This window comes from Amphiura filiformis, chromosome 7 (assembly GCF_039555335.1).
Source record: "Amphiura filiformis chromosome 7, Afil_fr2py, whole genome shotgun sequence".
NCBI lineage: Eukaryota > Metazoa > Echinodermata > Ophiuroidea > Amphilepidida > Amphiuridae > Amphiura > Amphiura filiformis.
Window position 1 is genome coordinate 57,862,442 of NC_092634.1, and position 21,214 is coordinate 57,883,655.

General features: G+C 36.5%; 1 protein-coding gene across 1 annotated transcript in view; it reads right to left on the bottom strand.

The window, feature by feature from the left end:
- Window positions 1-17,637, bottom strand: part of LOC140157971 (ubiquitin carboxyl-terminal hydrolase 16-like) — a 43,869-nt gene extending 26,232 nt beyond the window's left edge. The window contains 4 exon segments of the mRNA XM_072181219.1: window positions 87-115; window positions 118-183; window positions 4,112-4,306; window positions 17,499-17,637. Coding sequence (XP_072037320.1) covers window positions 87-115; window positions 118-183; window positions 4,112-4,229 — 213 coding nt within the window. The 5' untranslated portion in view covers window positions 4,230-4,306; window positions 17,499-17,637.
- Between the last annotated feature and the right edge of the window lie 3,577 nt (window positions 17,638-21,214).

Sequence of the window (21,214 nt, forward strand, 5' to 3'; positions counted from 1 at the left end):
TAAATTCATTTTCTTTGCATCTTATTGTTGTGCGACCATGACTACTCCGGTACACCTTACATACATATTCATTAGCGAAGACTTACCTGGCATTGTCCTAACTTAGTAGCACCCCAGCATTCTTGATACCTTTCTTGACTGAACCGATACTGACGCCTTTGTCGACATGACCACACGGTTTCACTGGAAGAATCAAAACAAACAGTTGTTATTTTTTTTACTTCATCCAATGCATCTAGAATTACAAGGGTTCATAATTAAGGTGGCCCCCACACAAAGGTGTGTAAATAACAAAGGTTTGTAAACTGTACAAATAATATGCAATATTCATAAATATGCAAATAACATTGCACAAAACTATACAGCACATCAGGCTACCATATACTATCACAATACTAAGTTTGAAGTTGATTGGTTATTGCATTTGAGCTGCACAGTGGATTAATGAATTTGCTTCTGCCCGGACAGCCAAACAGACAGGCAGCCACCCAGCCAGCCAAACAGACAGCCAGACAACCATTGGGATGAGTCCCACACATTCCAAATTGTGAAAATCAGGGCCATGAAAATATTGTTTCAGTGTGTTCACTATCGCTTTAAAAAATCAGCTATCAAAATACAATGTAAATGCACATTCCATCTTCTTTCCCAGCCACCCTTTTGACAGCCATCAGCACATGTTGTATTACGAGCCGTTAGTTTTAATTTATTTACTTTGAGAGACAAGATAGCTGACCAGACAAACCACTTGAAATATTAAAGGTCAATCAATTTGCCATTGATCCAATGTTAATTAATGTTCTCTTAATCACCTCGTCAGACTCATTACATCATCAGTGTACATGTACATTGTGTGTGCTGTGAGGATTTTAGATCTAGATTCTTTCTTGAAAATGTAAAAGATGCTGCAGTCCGGTATATTCTTGCACTACTAAGGCCAGCTTAAAAATAGTTGGATTCAAAACTCATCAGAAATTGAAAATCTGATGCCCAATGCATTTTTTCCATCAGTTGTTTTTCAATTTATCTGGACAAGCTTTAAAGTAAATTTTAATTTACCAGAAATATGTCTGTTACACAGAAATTGCCAAAGGTTTTCTACCTGATTATATTGTCAGCAAAATATGCTATAAATTAAATAGTTGATTGCATAATTCATGCGTATGTTTAACTTCCCAGCCCATTTGTGGTGCATGCATGCATTCTACATGTATGTGGCTTTTATGTGTGCCAAGTTTCATTTTGGCATAATATATATTTTGGAATAAAAAACAAACAACTTTTCCCTGATCTATTTTAAGAATGCACACTTCATGAAAGTTTGTTTTATGACACCAGTATTTCTAGTCATTTCACACATGATTGCACTTGGTAACGAACACACCTTTTTTTGTAATGCGCCCACATTATATTGTAAGTGTGCCAATATTTGTCGTGTATAATGTTTCATGCTTTGCCGATTTTGCTATTGAACCCCTTCGCTTGTTACAAATTCAGGATTTTTTAGTTTTCTTGTACAGACCTATACATAAAGGAACATTCACACAAGTTTATTTTCGCGGTACCTTTATTGAGCGTGACAAGCACTAAAAATGTCTGGACACTTTTACCGTATGGAAGAGTAGAAATTTTTTCTGACACATATATTTTCACAATTTTTTCCCCAGCTACCACAAAAAATAACCTTTAAAAAAAAGGAATTTAACAACTCAAACACTTTAAATCGATGAAGTTTGAAAAATGAATGGCACAAAAATGACCACTTCTACAGTGAGCACACACAAAGTTAGTAGTTATTCTTCTCACGATACAATAAACACAGTCAATATATCAAAGTCACTTAGCATATCAACCTGTTTATTCCTTTTAAGGACTGATTAGTCCAATGCACTTTCGTTTTAGCTAATTATATCATTTTCTCATTGATTTCTGCCTGAAACTTCGATAGAATTGCAGCCACCCAAAAAAATAAAATTAAAATAAATACATAAATAAATAAATAAATAAATAAATAAATAAATAAATAAATAAATAAATAAATAAATAAATAAATAAATAAATAAATAAATAAATAAATAAATAAATAAATAAATAAATAAATAAATAAATAAATTAATTAATTAATTAATTAATTAATTAATTAATTAATTTAATTAATTTAATTAATTTTATTAATTAATTAATTAATTTATTTAATTTGTTCTTGTTGATTAGCATTTGTGTTTTGATAGTACCAGTATGTAACTGATGAGCCAAGTCAGGGTATAGTGGCCGACGTAGGTATTCTTTCGTTCACCTCAAGTCAGGAGTGCCTTGCGTATTTTGCTGGTCGCAGTATCAAATTGTGTGCTAAAGTTAAATGCATGCAGAGCATACACGTGACGCGTGTACAAGGGGAGGTGTGTTGGCACACTTGCAGCGCAACCACGAAAAGCATTAATGTCACTACCGAACTTGAAGTAAACAAATGTATAGTACAATGTAGCAACATTACAACTCTCATGAGAATCCTGTAGTGTAATTAAATACCCAATGCACACACCAAAAATCACAGAGCTTTTACTTATCTACAAGCTGTAAAACAGTCCTATGTGATTAAAAAATTGTTCAACCACTTTAATGTGCAGTTCATGTGTGGCAATGGGGACTTTGCCTTTAAAATTAGGTTATATTGATCAAATTTCCCAATCATAGTACATTGTAGGAATGCCTTTAAGCCTCCTCTGGGTGTGAATGGTGCAAATAAACCCCTCGGGATGAAATGTCCCACTACATGATCAAAGTGCCTCTTGCAGAATTCATGAAATTAAAAAGCTACTTGAATGAATGATGTTGATTCACAATACATTATATTGCCTGGCAGACACACATGAATGAATTGCATCCATGCAGTATCAATAGCGACATACATATTGCTATTCAAATTCACCATGCCTCTTGGCAAGATAAATGGGCAACCGATGTTATGCAATGCCAACATTTTGTGACGTTCCTATTTTTGATAGGTTAATGGCTCAAAAGTTTTGGTACACATGAGAAGTTTATCCCACAACATAAACTGCCCACAGAGTAGTTTTATTTTTTTTTAATTGGATGAATCCATGAACTTAAAAACTTGCAAAAAGAGAGCAATAGAAATAGTGAAATATTCCCAGCCTTATAAATTTCTAGTTTATGCATATTCTTAGACATGTCTGGTTTAGCAGTCTTGTCTATACACCATTGAGTGAAGTCACATGGTGGAGTGTTCAAAGCTTAACCAAATGAGAACTACCTGCCTATTGGTCAAAAAGAAGTTTTCATTATCAATTGGACCAATCTGCAATATCGTTAGAATAATTTTGCCACACAAAAAAATTTGGGTGAATTACTTGCAAAGCTCCATTCTGATGAGACCAATCAGAGGCAATGTTATATCGGCAGGTAGTGTTCAGGGGGTTAATGTGACAACACTTGATTTGAAATATTGCAAATTCTTAAAAACACTGGAGGCGAGTGGAAAATCGCTCACTAGAAATCGAGTTTGGGCGAGCGAGAGCGATCGCTTTCGCCTCAAGCGGCAAGGCCTGATTTTTCCTTTCTTTTGTTTCTTTCTTTCTTTCTGTTGACACTTTAATAAATTTCCTCTAACACTCACATGCTTTCATTAATTTTGACTACAACTGGTTCATCAGTTCCTTTAATCGCGATGACCATGGTTGTGATACACATGGCTGTGGAGCAGCCACCAACTTCATGCCAAGGATGGTTTGTCACCTCAGCAACAAAACAGTGCTCATTTCAACAAACTTGGTCACAAGCAGCCCTGCTCTTGACCACATGACAATTGTGGTGTCAAAGGTCACACCAGCTATGAGAATGGCTTTTTTGAAAACTGCCTGAAAAAGCATGCGAATTCGGCTTAAAAGGCCCAAAACAGGCTGAAAAAAACTTTAAATGTGTAAATTTGGTTAACAAAACTGCCTGAATTCAAGCAAAAGCCTGAAAATTCTCATGCTTGTCACACAGGTGTAATAGGAGTCACAAATATGCCTTCAGCCTTCCTTTTGGCCAATTTTAAACTTGCGGGACTATAGTACACCGAGTAGGAACCCTAGCTACCAATACTCACAAGCTGCCTTGATCGTCTCCTCATCAGATGTGTTATGGTAGTCATTTTGTTTTGTCTTTCTGGTTTTTTTCCCCATCTCGGATGCTGACTGCCCTACTGCACCCTCCTTTACTCGCATTGATTAGACTCGATGACCATCAGTATTAGTAGGCAATCACAGGAGGAATCTAGACCTGCTATCCCCACAACCACCACCTGCAGCAAATAAAGAAAATATCATCCATATAGTAGTATCGCTGGAGGAATGTAGACCTGCTATCCTCTCAAACACCTGTAGCAAATACCGTATTATCTGTAATAAGCGCCCCGGCGTTGCATTTTTCAAAAGGGGCATTTATTGGAATTGTCAGTGAAAAAATTTAAAAATCGGGTTCAATTTCACGATGGTGCTCCTCCCGATGGTGCTCCTATAGAAAGGAGGGATTTACGACTATACTAATACTACTACTATGGCGGCTCCCACGGAAATTGAGTGGAAAATTACATATTCGTGGTTTAAAATACAACAATATAACTATAATCGTAAGTGCATCATCAAGCAAGAATCTGGTGAAATTCTACCATAATTAGGCTACAAAATGGATGGAAGTTTGAGTCATAATAGGTTTTGTCCATGCAATTTAGCGATTGTCACTGACATGACTGATGCAAGTTTTAAGCTTACTCACACAATATAGCACATAGGAAATTTTTGCATTTTTGTGAATTTTTCACAGAAAAATTAGAGGGGGGCATTTATTAGAGGGAGAGCATTTATTACAGACAATACGGTAAAGAAAATGCCATCAGTATAATAGGCAATCACTGGAGGAATCTAGACCTGCTACCCCTGGCTGTTACCCCCAACAACCTGTAGCAAATAAAGAAAACACTATCAGTATAATAGTAGGGAATCATTAGAGGAATCTTGCAGGTATGCAGAACAAATGTTCAGTATGAGCGTGTTTCTACAGAGCCAAATACCGTTTTGGAAACGGTATGGAACCGTTAATCACTCCTGTGGAAACAGCCTCCAACGCCTTTTTGCAACGCCAATGGAAACCTCGTTGGAGTAGGTTTTTGCCGTTGACGAAGCGGGTAGATTTTCTGTGGAAACAGACCTAAGCGGTAACTTGCCGATTATTGAGCAAAATCAAACAAAATGGCTGTTAATCAACATGTTAATTGGACAGACAACATGACAAAAACGTTAATAACAGCCTGGGCAACATAACAAGTCCAAACTATTATGTAAAGCCACAATTTCTCCGTGATACGGAAAAACAGAAAAAATGACGGAATTCAGGGTTTGCTCACGGAAATTTGAAAATGCTACAAAATAGTGAAAAACTGTGTAAAATGTAAAACTTTTCTGTTGATTTGCAAAATATAACAAAAAAAAGTGATTATTTAGCAATAATCAACCATTAAACAATCCATTCTAGCATTACTATTCTAGGCCTACGATGCAAGATTTTGGCCATACTATCGTAAAAGGTAAGACAAAATACACTTTTAAAACATAAACGGTATGAACATGCCAACGGCAAAAACCTGTCTGTGGAAACAGCAGGTTAAACGGTAAGATAACGGTAAGATAGCGTTATCCATTTAGCGGTAACTTAGCGGTGCGCCTGTAGAAACCCGCTCTATGACATCAAATGACACCTCATCTACATGTATAGCAAGCAATCACTGGAGGAAATTAGCTGTGCACATGGATATTGCTGACACACCAATCAATGAGAACAAGAAACACAGAAGTATGCTTGGAATTCATTATAAATATATACATTGTAAAAATTACAAGTATAACCTCTTTCGTAAAACTCGCTCAGTTTACCATCAAGTTCCCTCATGTTTTATCACAATTTCTAAAAGTTTAGCAAAATATTGGCAAAAATTACATATTAATGAGCACTTTCAAGTTATATAATTAGCTCAATAACTGTATTGATTGTCGATAAAAACAATACAATACAAAGAAATTTAAAATGTATGTATTACGAGTCTGATTAGCTTCAAACAAAAGGCATATTGATCAGTGTGAGACTCATTATGTTTAAAACATGAATAGAGCACTTCCAAAATGCCTCCAATACCAACTTAAGGGTAGACGAGGTATTGTTGGTCGAAGCAACCTAAAATCGATTTTCATTATCTAGATCAATATATTATTGAAAAATAACACCTTGATGTTTTGCAAAAGTTCATTCTACAAATCGTATACTTTGCAAACTTGCTTAATTTATTGTTGTTAATGAGTTACATGTATGTACGTTTTACAAAAGTGTTGTTGTTTCAGCCCTCTTTACAAGGTAACACAAGAACCGCAGCACCTATAAAAGTATATCTGTGATGTTAATTCTTCTACACACTCGCTATGAATTGAGTAATGCAGTTTTTGCCAAAGCTCACTACCATTCGTAAGATGCTGTGAACTACCAAATCACAACAGTTTAAAATAATTAATAACCTTAACAAGCAAGGTGTGATTTGTCTCTTTGGTCAAGAAACTTTTGACACAATCTGGGTAATGGGGGGGGGGCAAAGGGGCAAATGTGAAATTGAGATAAAGGCAAACATATGGAGCAAAAACACAATAAAATACATAAGAAAATACACATCACAAAACAACAAGCATGCTAGACCTTTGGTGTTTTAAGTATTTTATGATAGCCTAATGTTTGCATTTTTAAGGTAATAATCAATTATAAGAACTCAATTTGATAAAAAATGCCTCCTTTTGCCTCCACTGACCAGATCAGTGTCACAAATCAGCATTACTTATAACCGGAAATTAATTGACCTTTGATTTGGGGATCAAAGTGTGATGCCTTTAAAATGCTGAATAAGCTAATCATGATGTGCCTGTTTTGATCTTTGACCAATCAATATTAATATAATTTATTTGTTTATTTGCTTCATAAAAATAGGTCTTGAAGCATGTGAAAATATGTGGGTTTATGTGTGGGTCATTTCCCTCATTTGCCTGCGACTTGTGTACTAATTGATCCCAAAAATTTCAAAATTAAATTTTACAGCAGAAATACGGATCATTTGGTAGTAAAATCACGAGGAAGTATCGTCATGTGTGGTGTACCACATGGAGATAGTGAGTGAGAGAGCTGATGAGTAGCCTGACATTGATGGATTACAGGATTAGTCAAGTCACAATGCATTACTGCCCACTCTCCATGTTGATACACTATCAGCCAAAATAGCCCCAGTCTCATTTCCAATTGCTACACCATTTAACAATCATGATGATACATTGTTCAATGTATCATTGGCTTAGCAAGATTTTCAACATTGTGGGGGACTAACAAAAAAAACAAATTTGGTGAGCTATCCTGGGGGTGCTTGAGGAGGGTATCAGACAATTTTGCAAAAATAGGTCAAAAACACCCATTTTTCCATTGATATTTGGTGTCATTTCCACCACTTGTGCATGAGTTTCCTCAGGAGGGGGAAAATGCCAAAAACTTTCATTTTGGTGTGCTATTATTTTAACTCAAGAACAGCAAAACCAAGATGGGAAAATAAATGTGATTATTGGCTTCCTTGACTCATTTTACATAGTCTCTTAAGATCAATGCAATTACCGGGAGCTGGTACTAACATTAAGGGATCTAGAATGAGCGTTTATTATGTTTCGACAGTATTTTTTGTGGGACATGAGAGCACCTCAGACCTATCGATTGCATTCTGAATCTGAAGCATGTCTTTCTGATATCAAATAATTTTCATTTTTGAAAATCACAATATAATACAAATTTTATGACAAATTATAAAAATTGATATTTTTCAAATTTTTGATATATAACAGTCCTCAAAGTAAATTATATAAATCTAATGATATATTCTTAAAGTGTATGCAGCTGGGAGGAAAAGCTGACGGTCAATTGAACATTTTGACCTTTCATATCAACATGGATGTTTTTCCCCAAAAGACCTAATTTTTTTTGGTGTTTTTGGAAAAAAAATCCATATATTCAATATAAAAGGTCAAAATTTTCAATTGATCGTCGACTTTTCATCCCACCTACATACACTTTAAGTATAAATCATCAGATTTATAAAGTTTACTTTCGAGTACTGTTAAATATCAAAAATATCAATTTTAATCATTTGCCATAAAATGTGTATTACATTGCGAATTCAAAAAAATCAAAATTATTTGATATCAGAAGGACATTCTTTGTATTCAGAATGCAATTTGATATGTCTGATGTGCTCTAATGTCCCAAATAAATACTGTCCAAACGCTCATACCCCACCCTTAAGAAGGACATGCACAGCAGTTTTTTTTAGTTAAATGGCTAAAACTGGACAAATATGGCTGCTGCCATCCCACTCACATTAATGGTCATTAATGCATTGCATGCTAGACATAGACTTCAACATAAAATACAAGTTTGGAGATATTTCCTCAAAATATCAAGAGCTATCTCAAAGAAGCACTGAGCCAATACTAGGCTTGTTTGTACTCATAATGCATTTTTCATGCTGATTCCAAATATGGTCATTAAAATGCATAATACTGAAATTGTTAAATTAAAAAAAAATATTTGAAACTTATTGTCTGCAGTCGACACCTGTGCGGAGAGAGTTAATTAATGGTCATTAATTATAAGTGAACTTGGTAGATAGCTAGATGATGATACAGCTTGCTAGCTATATGCACTGTTTGCAGGTTAATGAATACATGAATACATGTACATGCTGTCATTATACTGCTGGCGCCAGGGCTACAAAAATCAACCATATATCCTGGGTACAGAGGCGCAGAAAAAAGCAAGCCGAAGTTTTGTCCCTGGTCATATGTATGTCATACATGTAAGTTGGTATGAAAAAAGTAGTAACACTTTGCAAATTGAGAGAAAAGTCACCAATTCTGATTCAAATTGAACATTAACTTTTATTCTATAGATCCGATTGACATGAAGTAAACATATTTGCGTAGCTGACTCTATAAGAATACAGAATACGTTTTAAACATCAAATGTTATTTTACAGAGTGTGTACAAATTATACAAGGTGTAACATAAAAAAATCACATTTTTCCTAGTTTTAACATACCCATGTTACTTTTTCTCTGAAAGTAATATTTTATTAAAAAAGACATGGTACAGGGTATATCAAATAATGGGAAAATAGAGGTTTTTTAAATTAATTGGTACCTCATTAATATTTAATTAGATTTTAGAAATCCGAATTTAACACCAGTCAAAATCTTGAAAACGTACTTGTTCAAATATTCTATGATTGGGTCAATAAGGCCCCTAACAGTCAATTTTGAGTTTCCAGTCACATAATTTCTGAAAACAAGTGAGGTAACTTTTTCATTATTCATTTTTCATTATTTGTCTGCCTTTCATTATATGACCAACACGCATGTAAAATGTGTTGTTATTTGCTGCTCACTCACTTGAAAATAGATGTTTAGCCCAAATAAAATTCAAAAGTATATCACAAACAGTCTGCAAGGTTGACAGCAAAATGTATTTTGTATTTTGATTTTGATTTCTCCACAAAAAATAAAGGGATATTCATAATTTTTTTTGCAAATATAACCAGTTTCCATTGGTATTTTTTGGAAAATCACAATAATGAATTCAAGTGAGGGTCAGAAAATGAAGTGAGGAACGTTCTCAAGTGTTTAAGAATACAAGATATAAAAAAAGAAGCAAATATAAAACAGAATTGTCAAGTCTCATTTTTTACCTGTTAGCCTACTCCTTTCATGCATCACTGATTTAACATGTCTCGGGGAGAATTCTAGTCCTCGATACTACGCTACCACTTGTATGTTTATAAGGCTAGTCTTCTCTACCACCAGTCGTTTACATAAGTATTAGGGGCAAGCTCGGTCCCGTTACAATATCCCTTCGGTTGAAATTGAAATTGAAAGGGTACAAACAAATATACCCCTTCATCAGCAAAATGCTTTTAAAAGAAAACCCTGGTGGCTAACTGGACGAAAGAAGCATGTATGGGAACACTTCTGTGCAGCTTTTTAATGTGTCAAAGCATTCTATTGATTGTGGACCGACCATCCAGACAGGCCTCGAAATAAGCCAGAATTTCTGAGGGCCATTTGGGCCCTTGATCTTAAATGTTTGAGGGCCCTCACAAATTTTTTGTGGGCAAGAATTTGGGCCATTGGTTTTAACCTAGATGAACCCCCAAAAAAGTGAGAAAATTGCCACAAATTTTGCGGACCATTTGGGCCCGCCGGATGTGTCTTTTGCGGGCCCTCACTGATTTTCAGGGGCCGAAGGCCCTTGGGCCCTCCTTATTTCGAGCCCTGCATCCAGATCCTTCTGATACACTCTGCTGATACAATGTACTTTCACCTTTCAGTATTTGAATGAATACAAACAGTTTTGACAGCAACAGGTCTTTTGTTTACCTCTCTACATTGTATTTGTTAACAGACGAGGAGGATAAAAAATTTGATTCCTTGCCGAATAGGAAAGAGACAGGGTTTGAAAACCCACTGGTGGACATGACTCATGCTGGTGAGAAAACAGGAAAAGTAAAATCGTGAGGGAATTCCTTTCAGGCACGGTTCATCACTTACTCCAGAACTCTAGCTTCAAATTTGCACACAATAGTTACGCCACACATTTGATGAGAGTATGCTGGGCACTATTGTTTTTCGGTTGGTCAGTGTTGACAATTTTTGCAACGGGTATTATTTATGTTGAATTTTGGATGAAAGTTATTTTGATGAGTCAATTGTATCTTTTGAGTACAGATTGGCTTATTTTGAACAGTCAAAATTTTGATGAAGTGCAATTTGAGCAACATTTTTGATGCGATTGCCATCATGATCAGCTGTGTTTACTTCTGAACTTGGTTTACATGGTGTCATGCTTCAGCGAATCCATGTAGATTTAAACTATGATTTTCAAAAAAGAGGTTACAAAAGGAAGGAAAAAGAGAAAGAGAAGAAGGAGAGAGAAAAGGGAGGGGAGAGAAAGAGAGGAGGAGAAAAAGAAAAGGAGCCATTCCCCCCTGGCCATGGTTAGAAGGAGAAACTCCCCTTCGGACATCTTGCCCCTTGTGGAATGCTGACCTTTAAAGTTGTTGGTTTTTATATTTTGGGCCCATTTTCGGCAAATTTTCCCCATAAAAGTCACATGGCCTCTCTTGCCTTTTCTCTCAACTACTTTGTAAAAATCCTGGCTATGTCACTTTCCTGGCGCGGCAACACATGCAAGTCTGTGTCATGCAGCAATTAATCATTATAAATAAGTTTACTTTCAGTCCGATATCACACAACTTTTACGGGATAGTCGGGGTAGATAGGGTAGATGGTCCATACAATCATTCCCCAATGTTCACGCCTGTATGTGGGTTTCTGACCAAAGTAACCTCATATTTGGTCATTTTAGCCTAAAAAGTACCAATTTTGTCGCGCTTCGTGTGACTTTATTTACCATTTCCACCATATTTCACTTCATGCACATTTGTACCATAAACTTTTTTTGTTGCCAAAAGGTGCTTGATTTACTAATTGAGTAGGTCCATGCCTAAAACCAGCGGGCTGAAAGTCTGGCCCGTGAATGAAATCCATAAAAATATGCGGTTGGAAAATAAATAAATAACCCTAAAAAGGGTGAAAATGGTGCATCAAATGGGTTCATTTACGCTTTCATTTTGAAAACTCCAAAAACCCCCTCAGACACCCCCTGCATCGCGCAAGTGCGACGGCCAGCGCTGTCACGCCGCATAACAAATCACTGTTGGTAACCCACGCTTTAGAAAGGGTGGGTTTGAGAGGTCCACATTCCACAAAATGCTTAAAGGGTGGGTTTGAAAAATTTCTGGTTAAAATGCGTGTCCAAATATAAAGGGTGGTCACTGATAAAAAGCAGGGGTTCAAATTCGCAATCAATTGCGGGAACCCGTTTAGGTTCTCGCAAAGGGCTTTTGCGAGTTCCCTTTGGTTCTCATCAAAACCAGGCTTCTGATTCCTGCAAAATATTGATAAAAACAGGTAAAATCATAAGGCTGTCACTCACCACCTACCCCTCATGTATCTGGCCTATAATTGAAGCGATTTGGTGAGACCATTTTGGCACTATTAGTGTGTAAAATTTTAGTTTGAAAAAGCCGAAAATTTATGAAATGATGATGGCCTTTGTGGACAAGTTTTCCCTATAGGCCTATATATTTTAAATGTTAAACATACTGTACATAAATTGGCAAATTATGTCAAAAGTAGAAACCAAAATGGCCACTTGTTATTCACTACGCAGGCAGCCCTCGAATTAAGGATCTGAAGGGGCACGGCAACTTTTTTAGGGCAAGTTGAAAATTGCTTTGGATTTTCACTGAAAAGGCAAGGCAGCACGGCAGTTTGTAATATTTCAAGAGGGCATCATGGCAACTGTTGAAAATTTGAGAAGGGCACCAAGGCAATTTCTCAAAAGTGAAGAAAACACACACAAACATATAGATAGATGATTTTATAATGAAGGGGCAGGGCTGGGGCACCGACGGCAACTTCATTAGAGGGCACGGCAAAATTGTGACTGCCTTGGGTAAAGGACATATTTTGAGGATATTAGGGCAGTGGGGATCCGTGGGTTAATTCGAGGGCTGTACGGTGTACACAGGGGGTGTCTGATGTCCCCCCTCAGAAAGTTGGAAAATTGTGCAAAATGAAGACCTAATTGAAGCGATTTGGTGAACCATTTTGGCACTATTAGTGTGTAAAATTTTAGTTTTAAAAGCCGAAAATTTATGAAATGTCAGTCCATGAAGCCTTTTGTGGACACGTTTTCCCTGTAATTGTAGGCCTATTGTGTTAAACATACATTGGTATGTGGTCATGTATCATATGGTGGGGCACATTTGCGTTACAAGCACTGATTTTGATAATTTGTCCTCCTTTTCACTTAAATTGTTACATCTCTAAAACTATACATATCACATCAACAAAACTATACATTTTTGGAAAGCTTATGTTCCAAGGAATCCAACTATGCAAAAATGAAGTTGGTATACAGTGTGCGTAAGAAAATATATAAGGTGATATCATGAAAAAAAATAATTTTACTAGTAAATTCATAATTTATTGCATTTGCTACTGATATGGAACACCTCAAATGTAATCTAATTTTGTGGCAGGCAACACTATGAGCTTAAATAAAATGTATACTTTTGCCATGTTATGATTGACCAAAGTGGTGATACAGGGTGTGAAAATATACGTAACTTCAATGCACAAAATGTTGATTACATTTTTGAAGATATTTTCTTTAGAGTGTATCCTACATTTATTTTAACTGCATATTTGGATTCCTGGGGTAAAAAGCTTTCCAAAAATGTATACTTTTCCTATCTTAGGGTGTAGGCCTATAATTCTCAAGATACAACAATTGAAAGCCAAAACGCATGTCGTGACTGAAAATCTTGGCATTTGTGTGTAAGTAAATAGAAAAAAATTGAGGTTCTTGTGACTTGCGGTTCTCAGTGAATACTTGTTTTAAACACGATTAGATAAAATTAATAGCTGAATATGAATAATGAATGCTCAAACTTTCATTTGAGGTATGATTTGCAAGTATAGCACACAATTTGGCAATGATATAATTTAAAATTCAAAAGGATGCCATGTCTCCCCATAGAGAATGCACATACTCCACTACCGCTTATCCACTACCGCTTATCCACCAGGTTTATCTTCATTAACATTTTGGTATTTTTCACTAATTAAACAAATTGGCATTCCAAATTGAGAAACATATTTGATAATTAGAATAATCAGGCTGTATAATGAGCCCAAACTTGATGCAATTGGACCAAGAATAGCCCTGTGACAACAAGTTAAATCTGAAAGAGGAGAGAAAAATGTAACGTCACCAGGTATTTTGGGGTCCCACCATAAGACACATGACCATGTTGAAAGTAGAAACAAAAATGGTCACTTGTTTATCCACTACGCAGGGGGTGTTCAGTACGGGCGCACAGACTTTTTACCGGACTTTCTTACATTAGAGGATCCCCCATGTCTTGCAATAAATGGATATTTATATCAAATATTCGTAATTATTGTTACCCATCGTACCCTAAAGTCCAGTCATTGAAGGAAGTCACGTTATAACAGGAAAACTACCATGAGAGGACATAATCGAAGTATGCATTCGGCAGTGTGTAATGGCCACTGTTATTTTCAATCGGCGCAAGCGCAGATACATGTAGCTCATTTTTAGGTGACGTACTGACGTCACCACCATTATCGGTTGGAAAAAGCTTCCGACTTTGGATTTATGAATGAATTGATTCAGTTTTCAGCAAATTATGCTACTTTTTTGAACAGCTTATCGATAAATAATTCCCTGAATGTGAGCACGATCGATGTTTTGAAAATGTATGCAGTGGAATGTGGTTTAAGACTTTTATAAATTTTGTCGGGAAATTAACTGTTGACTCCTCAGTTGGAAATTCTTTCTTGGAACAAATAAAATATATTTTGTTTTTAAAAATAAGTCACATAAAAAATTGTTTATATTACGTTGCTAAAAACGTATTGGTATTGCATTGTTCAAATTGTCAATGGATATTTAGGCCCTGGCAAAAAACGCAATTTTTTGAAGTAAAAAACGAGATCCAAAATTTTGAAAAGCGAGATTTTCCCAAAACGGCACAAAAAGCGCCTCAAAATCGAAAAATCAAAAAAAAAAAAAAAAAAAAATCAAAAAATTTGCTGCCCTCTATTGTTCAACAATGTTTAGATGTAAATAACAAACCTGACGACGGCCGGCCGATGTCGAAGAAAAAAGTGACAAAAATTTGACCTTGAATTATGTTTTATATCAAAATATTCCAGTAATTCAATAAATATAATGATATTTGGCCTAAACTTGAACTCATTTGAAATGAAATGTCAGTTTTTATTGGGTAAAGGATGGCTTTTTCACTCGACCTTGTGCTTGCAATGCTGTTGAATTCTGCACTTTGGCGAAGTTGGAACTGCATTTTAATGGAATTTGGCGAACTTTTATGGCATAAAGCAACATTTTTATGCTTGGAAACTTTTTAAAAAAGCGAGATAATTGGTTAATAGCGAGAATCACGGCGTGAAAAGCGAGATCGCGTTTTTTGCCGGGCCTTATGGATATTTCAATGGAAAACAAGAAATAGCAAAATATCAGTAACATCCCATTTTTACCGTAACCCCCCACCATGGTCGACTTAGGGGTTCTATTCACAACATGCGATACTCAATCGTTTAGCCTGAAGAGCATGATAAAAACATATCGTCTTGTTTATGACAGGATTACACGATATTGCAGGACAGCAAAGTCCGGTTGGTAAATGAATTCCCGTTATTGCGGGACAAGTAAGAATGTCTCATAATTTTCTCTATGCGCCCGTACTGGTGTTTGAGGGGGGATGTTGCCCCCTGAGAAGTTAGAAAATTTTGCAAAATAAAGGTCCAATTGAAGCCATTTGGTGCATCATTTTTACACTATGAGATTTTACTAATTTGACAGCTCTTTTTGTGATATTTACTACCTAGGTGTGAGCATGGAAGTAAGAGACATGGAAGCTGGTCGATCCAACACCTATTGAATTATTTACGTAACATTCTATAGAGGGTCCGTATCAAGCTATTGTGCTAACAATGTAGTCAGCGTGTCTTTGATGTGGATCATACTTGCCGCCTTTATTGCCAGTTCGTTTTTTACAGGTTTATTATTATGAGCAAAAATCATGTTTTTTCTTGATTATGTTTCAAGTATGTTGTTTATATTCGGAACAAAGTGACAGGGATGTTAGATTTGTAATCCATAATTACAGAAATCCAATCAAAATATCGAGTTCAACCCTATACTTACAGATTTTCTTAAATTTCAAAATATTGGAAATCATGCATTTACTTCTAAACCGCTAATTAGCCGTAAAATTTGATATGCATGCGCACTTGGCACACGCGTTACATTATAAAATTAATCCCGCATCTATTTGTGTGCCCGGGGCTGCCCGAAATTGCTGTTGACCAGAATGTTCCAGGGTCGGGTCTTACATTCGGCGTAAAATAAATTGTCTTTCATTTCATTTTCTGTTTTAAAACTGCTATCTGAGAGTCTAGCATATATATACATTTAATCGGTAGGTTTTTACATAATTACATACCTTTAATAAAATTGTATATTAAATTAAACTGATAGCATTCTGATCATTACGTAGGGATTTTATAAAATCTGTTTGTGTTCACAAAACTTGTCATGCACTGCGGTAATATAACACAGCCCATTGACAGGACTTAGTACCCGACTTCGTACTGCTATTGATTTTTAAGCGGGTACTTTGATTTTAGACATGGTACACGTTGACCATGCGTTGACTCAATTGTTCCCCTTCCACCTGTACTTCTTTTAGGTATGCTAGGTGAATTCAAATTTGCCATCAAACTGCATCATTTCATATATCAAATTAAAGCCCTTGAGTAAACAAAGCCAAAACTGAAAACCTTTTGTGCATAGCACTTTCCGTAGCAAAGTTACATCTTGTCAAAGATTGACTTTCATCAAAAAGTTTCAGCTAGCAAAATTCCCCAAAACGGCATTTCGGGGGTGTTTCTAGATCTTAAGTCTCATTATGATAGCAGCTTTTTAAAATGGAACTGCTATCCAAATCCCTCTAAAATTCCATGTGCGGGTGACTTATCACCATAAAAAATCACATATTTGGGTCTTGAAGTGAAGTATAGAAAACATATTTATGTAGGTTTCTTTCTTCGGGCACTTGTTTTAAATTTCTATGTAAAAATGCATTGACATTGTCGGCGAATTTGGCTGACTAGCAAATGTGTTAACTAAGGTTTGCCTGGGTTACCTACTTCTTTTGTTCAGTATCGCGGCAAGTATGATACTCACTTTGATGTAGTATTTGACCAGCTTCCATGTCTCTTACTTCCATGGTGTGAGAGTATACTACCTTGGCATGAGACCGTCTGAAAGTGACTCACTGATCACTGCTGATATGCGTGCTGTGAGAGTTGACAGCCCTGATCAAAATTTCTACAAGATAACCTCAGTTGCAAAAACTTGCACCGCTGTCCGACCGAAAAACGATAGCAACGCATTCTAGCATCGAATGCGCAATTCGAAGCTTAGCGTTCTCGGGTGAAACCCATCATGCATGATTTTGTTTTGGGCAGACAGGCATGCATGGCATTGGCCATGTCATACATGTCGTGATCCATGGGTCATGATGATGTTGGCCATTGGCATGCATTGCCATTGGTATTGCATTTGATTTGCATGCATGCATGCATGCATGGCCCGGGATGGGGCAATAATTTTTCTGCACTTGATTATGCTTTTCTGGAGGCCACATGTATACAATTCAATTAAATGACAGCATATCAAAATCAAATACTTACCTAAATTATGGAAGATATGATGATTTTCAGATCCGAAAGACCTAAACCGGTACAATGTAGAAAATTATATTTTTTTTCCAGCCAAAATTTCCGTACAAAATCCACACCGCCCACTGCCACTCATGTCAGTGTTTCTAGAAATCACCGCCATTACGTCAATCAAGTTAGTCTATTTCACATCGTTCTCCAGGAGAATATCTAATTCCTAACACTCCGATCGCCAGGCAATCTACGTTTGTAGTAGGCCAGTGGGACAACGCAACCGCTACGTGAACGAGCTAATTCCTCCAATGTGTGTACTTCTAACTTATCACTATAATTCTGTGGTAGGCCTACTTATTCCTGACAACATAAAAATAAAGAAAACGCTAACACTCTTTGAAAAGGGGCTCTTGGCTGTCCTGTGATATAAACCCTCAAGAAAAGGGTTGAAAATTTAAAGAACCAAAAATGCTTTAGGCAAACAAACACTTGTAGGGCTTGATGCAAAAAGATAAATTCACATAATTTTTATTCAGGGCCGTTCGGACCGAAAATTATTTTCAGTGTCAAACTCGTGTTCTTCGAGAAAAATTCAGGTGATATTTTTAAAGCCCCCTCCCCTCCCCTTTCAGAGGCAGTGGCAGCGCCAGGAATTTTTTTTGGGGGGGGGGCATTGGGGGCAGTGGCATAACTATATAGGGGGCAGGGGGCAGGGGCAACATGTTACCCAGCCCTTAGGGGGCCCCAGCATCTGAGACGAATATACCTCGATTCTGCAGCCCTCCAAGCGATGAAAGTCAAAACTTTTGCGCGCTTCACACGCATTTCAGCACAAAAATCAATTGAAAGAACATTTTAAGACCGATATTCAACTTCTAGTATATATTAGGGGGAAGTGGGGCAAATTGGTCCACCTAATGTCCCATTTTGCCCCACCAGATTTTACTCGGCTATAATACTAATACCTGACAACTTGCGACAAGTGACCACTACAAAACAAAATGTACATCACCAAGAGTCTAGTAGTAGACTAACGTTTCACAAAAAATGGTGCCCGTCGGCCTCCGGCTTCATTATTTTATTGAGGAGTCTTTAAGGCGTCCCATTTTACCCCACTGCGAAATTGTTGCTGTAAAGAGGCTGGGGTAAAATGGGACAGCTGGGGTAAAATGGGACGCCATATAGTACTAAGGGATTTCTTTTGTTGGGGCAAAATGGGACAGTGCGAGTTAGCACACAGTAAATCAATGGCGTCCCATTTTACCCCAATTTGGCACATTTCTAAAAGAAATCTTTTCTTATAATTTTCGAAGAAAAGAGTAACAATTTTTGTCTTATTTAATTGAAAAAGGTGGCTTAGAAGTAATTTTTTAATTTGAGAAACACTAATTCGGGCCATCGATTCAGATATTTAGCCTCAAGTCGTGACCTCTGCTTAGACATGACAAAAAAAATGGAATACTTATTTTGATGTGTTAAGCTTACGGCCCTCAGAAGTTCCTGTTTAATGAAGAATGGTACTTTTTAATGGCTGGAAATATAAATAGACATTATTGTCAAAGTTCTTTTGTTGCAAAAATGGGCAAAATGTGACCATTTTAAGGTATAAAAGTATTTCTGAAATCACTGTCCCAAATTACCCTGTGTCCCAATTTGCCCCAAGTTACCCTATGCTGGTTTCATACTACCCTGCCGCTTGCCGCTGAGCGGCGTGGCGCACACGCAGTGCAGACAAACGGACACAATAAAGGCTTGTCATTGGTTGAAACGCCCTGCCGCTTGCCGCAGCGGCAAGCGGCAGGTAAGTATGCTTGATTAATTTTGCAAGGAGTCATGTCACAAAAAACAACAACGCCCATATAGAAAGATCAATTTTTTCCCCAAATGCTGGGTAACTTTGGTTAGGCTATTGACCCCCTATAGGGCACCCGTTCAAAATTATTAAAAAATCTTTTTCAACTTCAAGGTGTAGAAGAGAACCCTAATGTCATAAAAAGAGTTAAGTATAAAAATTGGTTTTCATCATCATCATCTTCCAATCTGGGCTTCCAATACTGTGCAGAAACCTCCGCTGGAGTATACTCATACATTATTTGGACGCAGTAGGCCTACCCCATTTTACGGTAACGGGACTATAGTTTTCACCAGCCTGTACTTTTATATAAAAACAGGGACAATCTGTTCCAACTGAACCAAAGGATGGATACAAAAGGATACAACAGTGTCACACTATCATAAAATTAAAAACAGGAAAAATATGACACAACACCAACTGGCGGAGTAACACAAAACATATAAAGACAAAACTTTTCTTTCTCAAGGGATAAAATAAAAGACCTGCAGGCTCTCAGTATAGTTGAGACCAGCTCTGATAAAAAAAATGAAAATAAAAAGCTGTACTTTTATAGAAATCTGGACCGCAATTCAATAGGTCCTATGATATACGGTATTGATTTTTACTTAAAGAAGTATTTCGTGATCCTAGCATCCTCTTTTTATGACATTTTTAGTATATCCACGAAAAAAGCTTGATTACGAGTTAAAAACCCGACGTTTCAAAAAGACAAAACTTTTCTTTCTCAAGGGATAAAATAAGAGACCTGCCGGCTCTCAGTAGGCCCTATAGTTGAGACCAGCTCTGATCAAAAAAAAAAGAAGAAAATAAAAAGCTGTACTTTTATAGAAATCTGGACCGCAATTCAATATAGGCCTAGGTCCTATGATATACGGTATTGATTTTTACTTAAAGAAGTATTTCGTGACCCTAGCATCCTCTTTTTATGACATTTTTAGTAGATATCCACGAAAAAAGCTTGATTACGAGTTAAAAACCGTCGCGACGTTTCAAAAAGACAAAACTTTTCTTTCTCAAGGGATAAAATAAGAGACCTGCCGGCTCTCAGTATAGTTCAGACCAGCTCTGATAAAAAAAAAGAAGAAAATAAAAAGCTGTACTTTTATAGAAATCTGGACCGCAATTCAATAGGTCCTATGATATACGGTATTGATTTTTACTTAAAGAAGTATTTCGTGATCCTAGCATCCTCATTTTAAGACATTTTTTAGTAGATATCCACGAAAAAAGCTTGATTCCGATTTTGCGTTTGCGAGTTATGCATGATTATGTGTATTACACTGCTCCATAGACAATGTGTTGTAATTTTTTTATCTTTCAATGTTTATTAGATTTTTATTACGAACAATTATCAACAAATTACAGAAATCACAAAAAAGCAACAGCATACAACAGATTTTAAAATAATTACTAAAAGTTGGGTAATTCCAAGTATACATACATATGCCTACATAAGAACTTGCAGCCATTAATATAAGATATTAAACATGTTAAATAGGTCAAATCGCCATTTACGGAAGTGGGAGCTAAGCTTGCCTTTCTTTTGCAATTAAATATTCTATTTCCCTATTATTCTTAATACAAGCCTTAACACTAATAACAATGTGTTGTAATTTCGTTCTGGTATACCAGAACGAAATTCAAATTTCACGATATCTTTGCAAAACGAATTAATCTGCAAGAAATGTTTTGTATTAAAGCATTATGTAGCCAGAGGTTTCCAGTGATATAAAAATCTCAACCTTTTTTGAGAAAAGTTTGGGGGGAATGATGCTGTGGATCACGAAATGCCCTTTTAAAACTACGGTCTCTGTAGGAGCTTGTATGGATTACCTCCAAGATCCCCGGATCCAGCATAAACGTCGGGTTATAAAGGTTT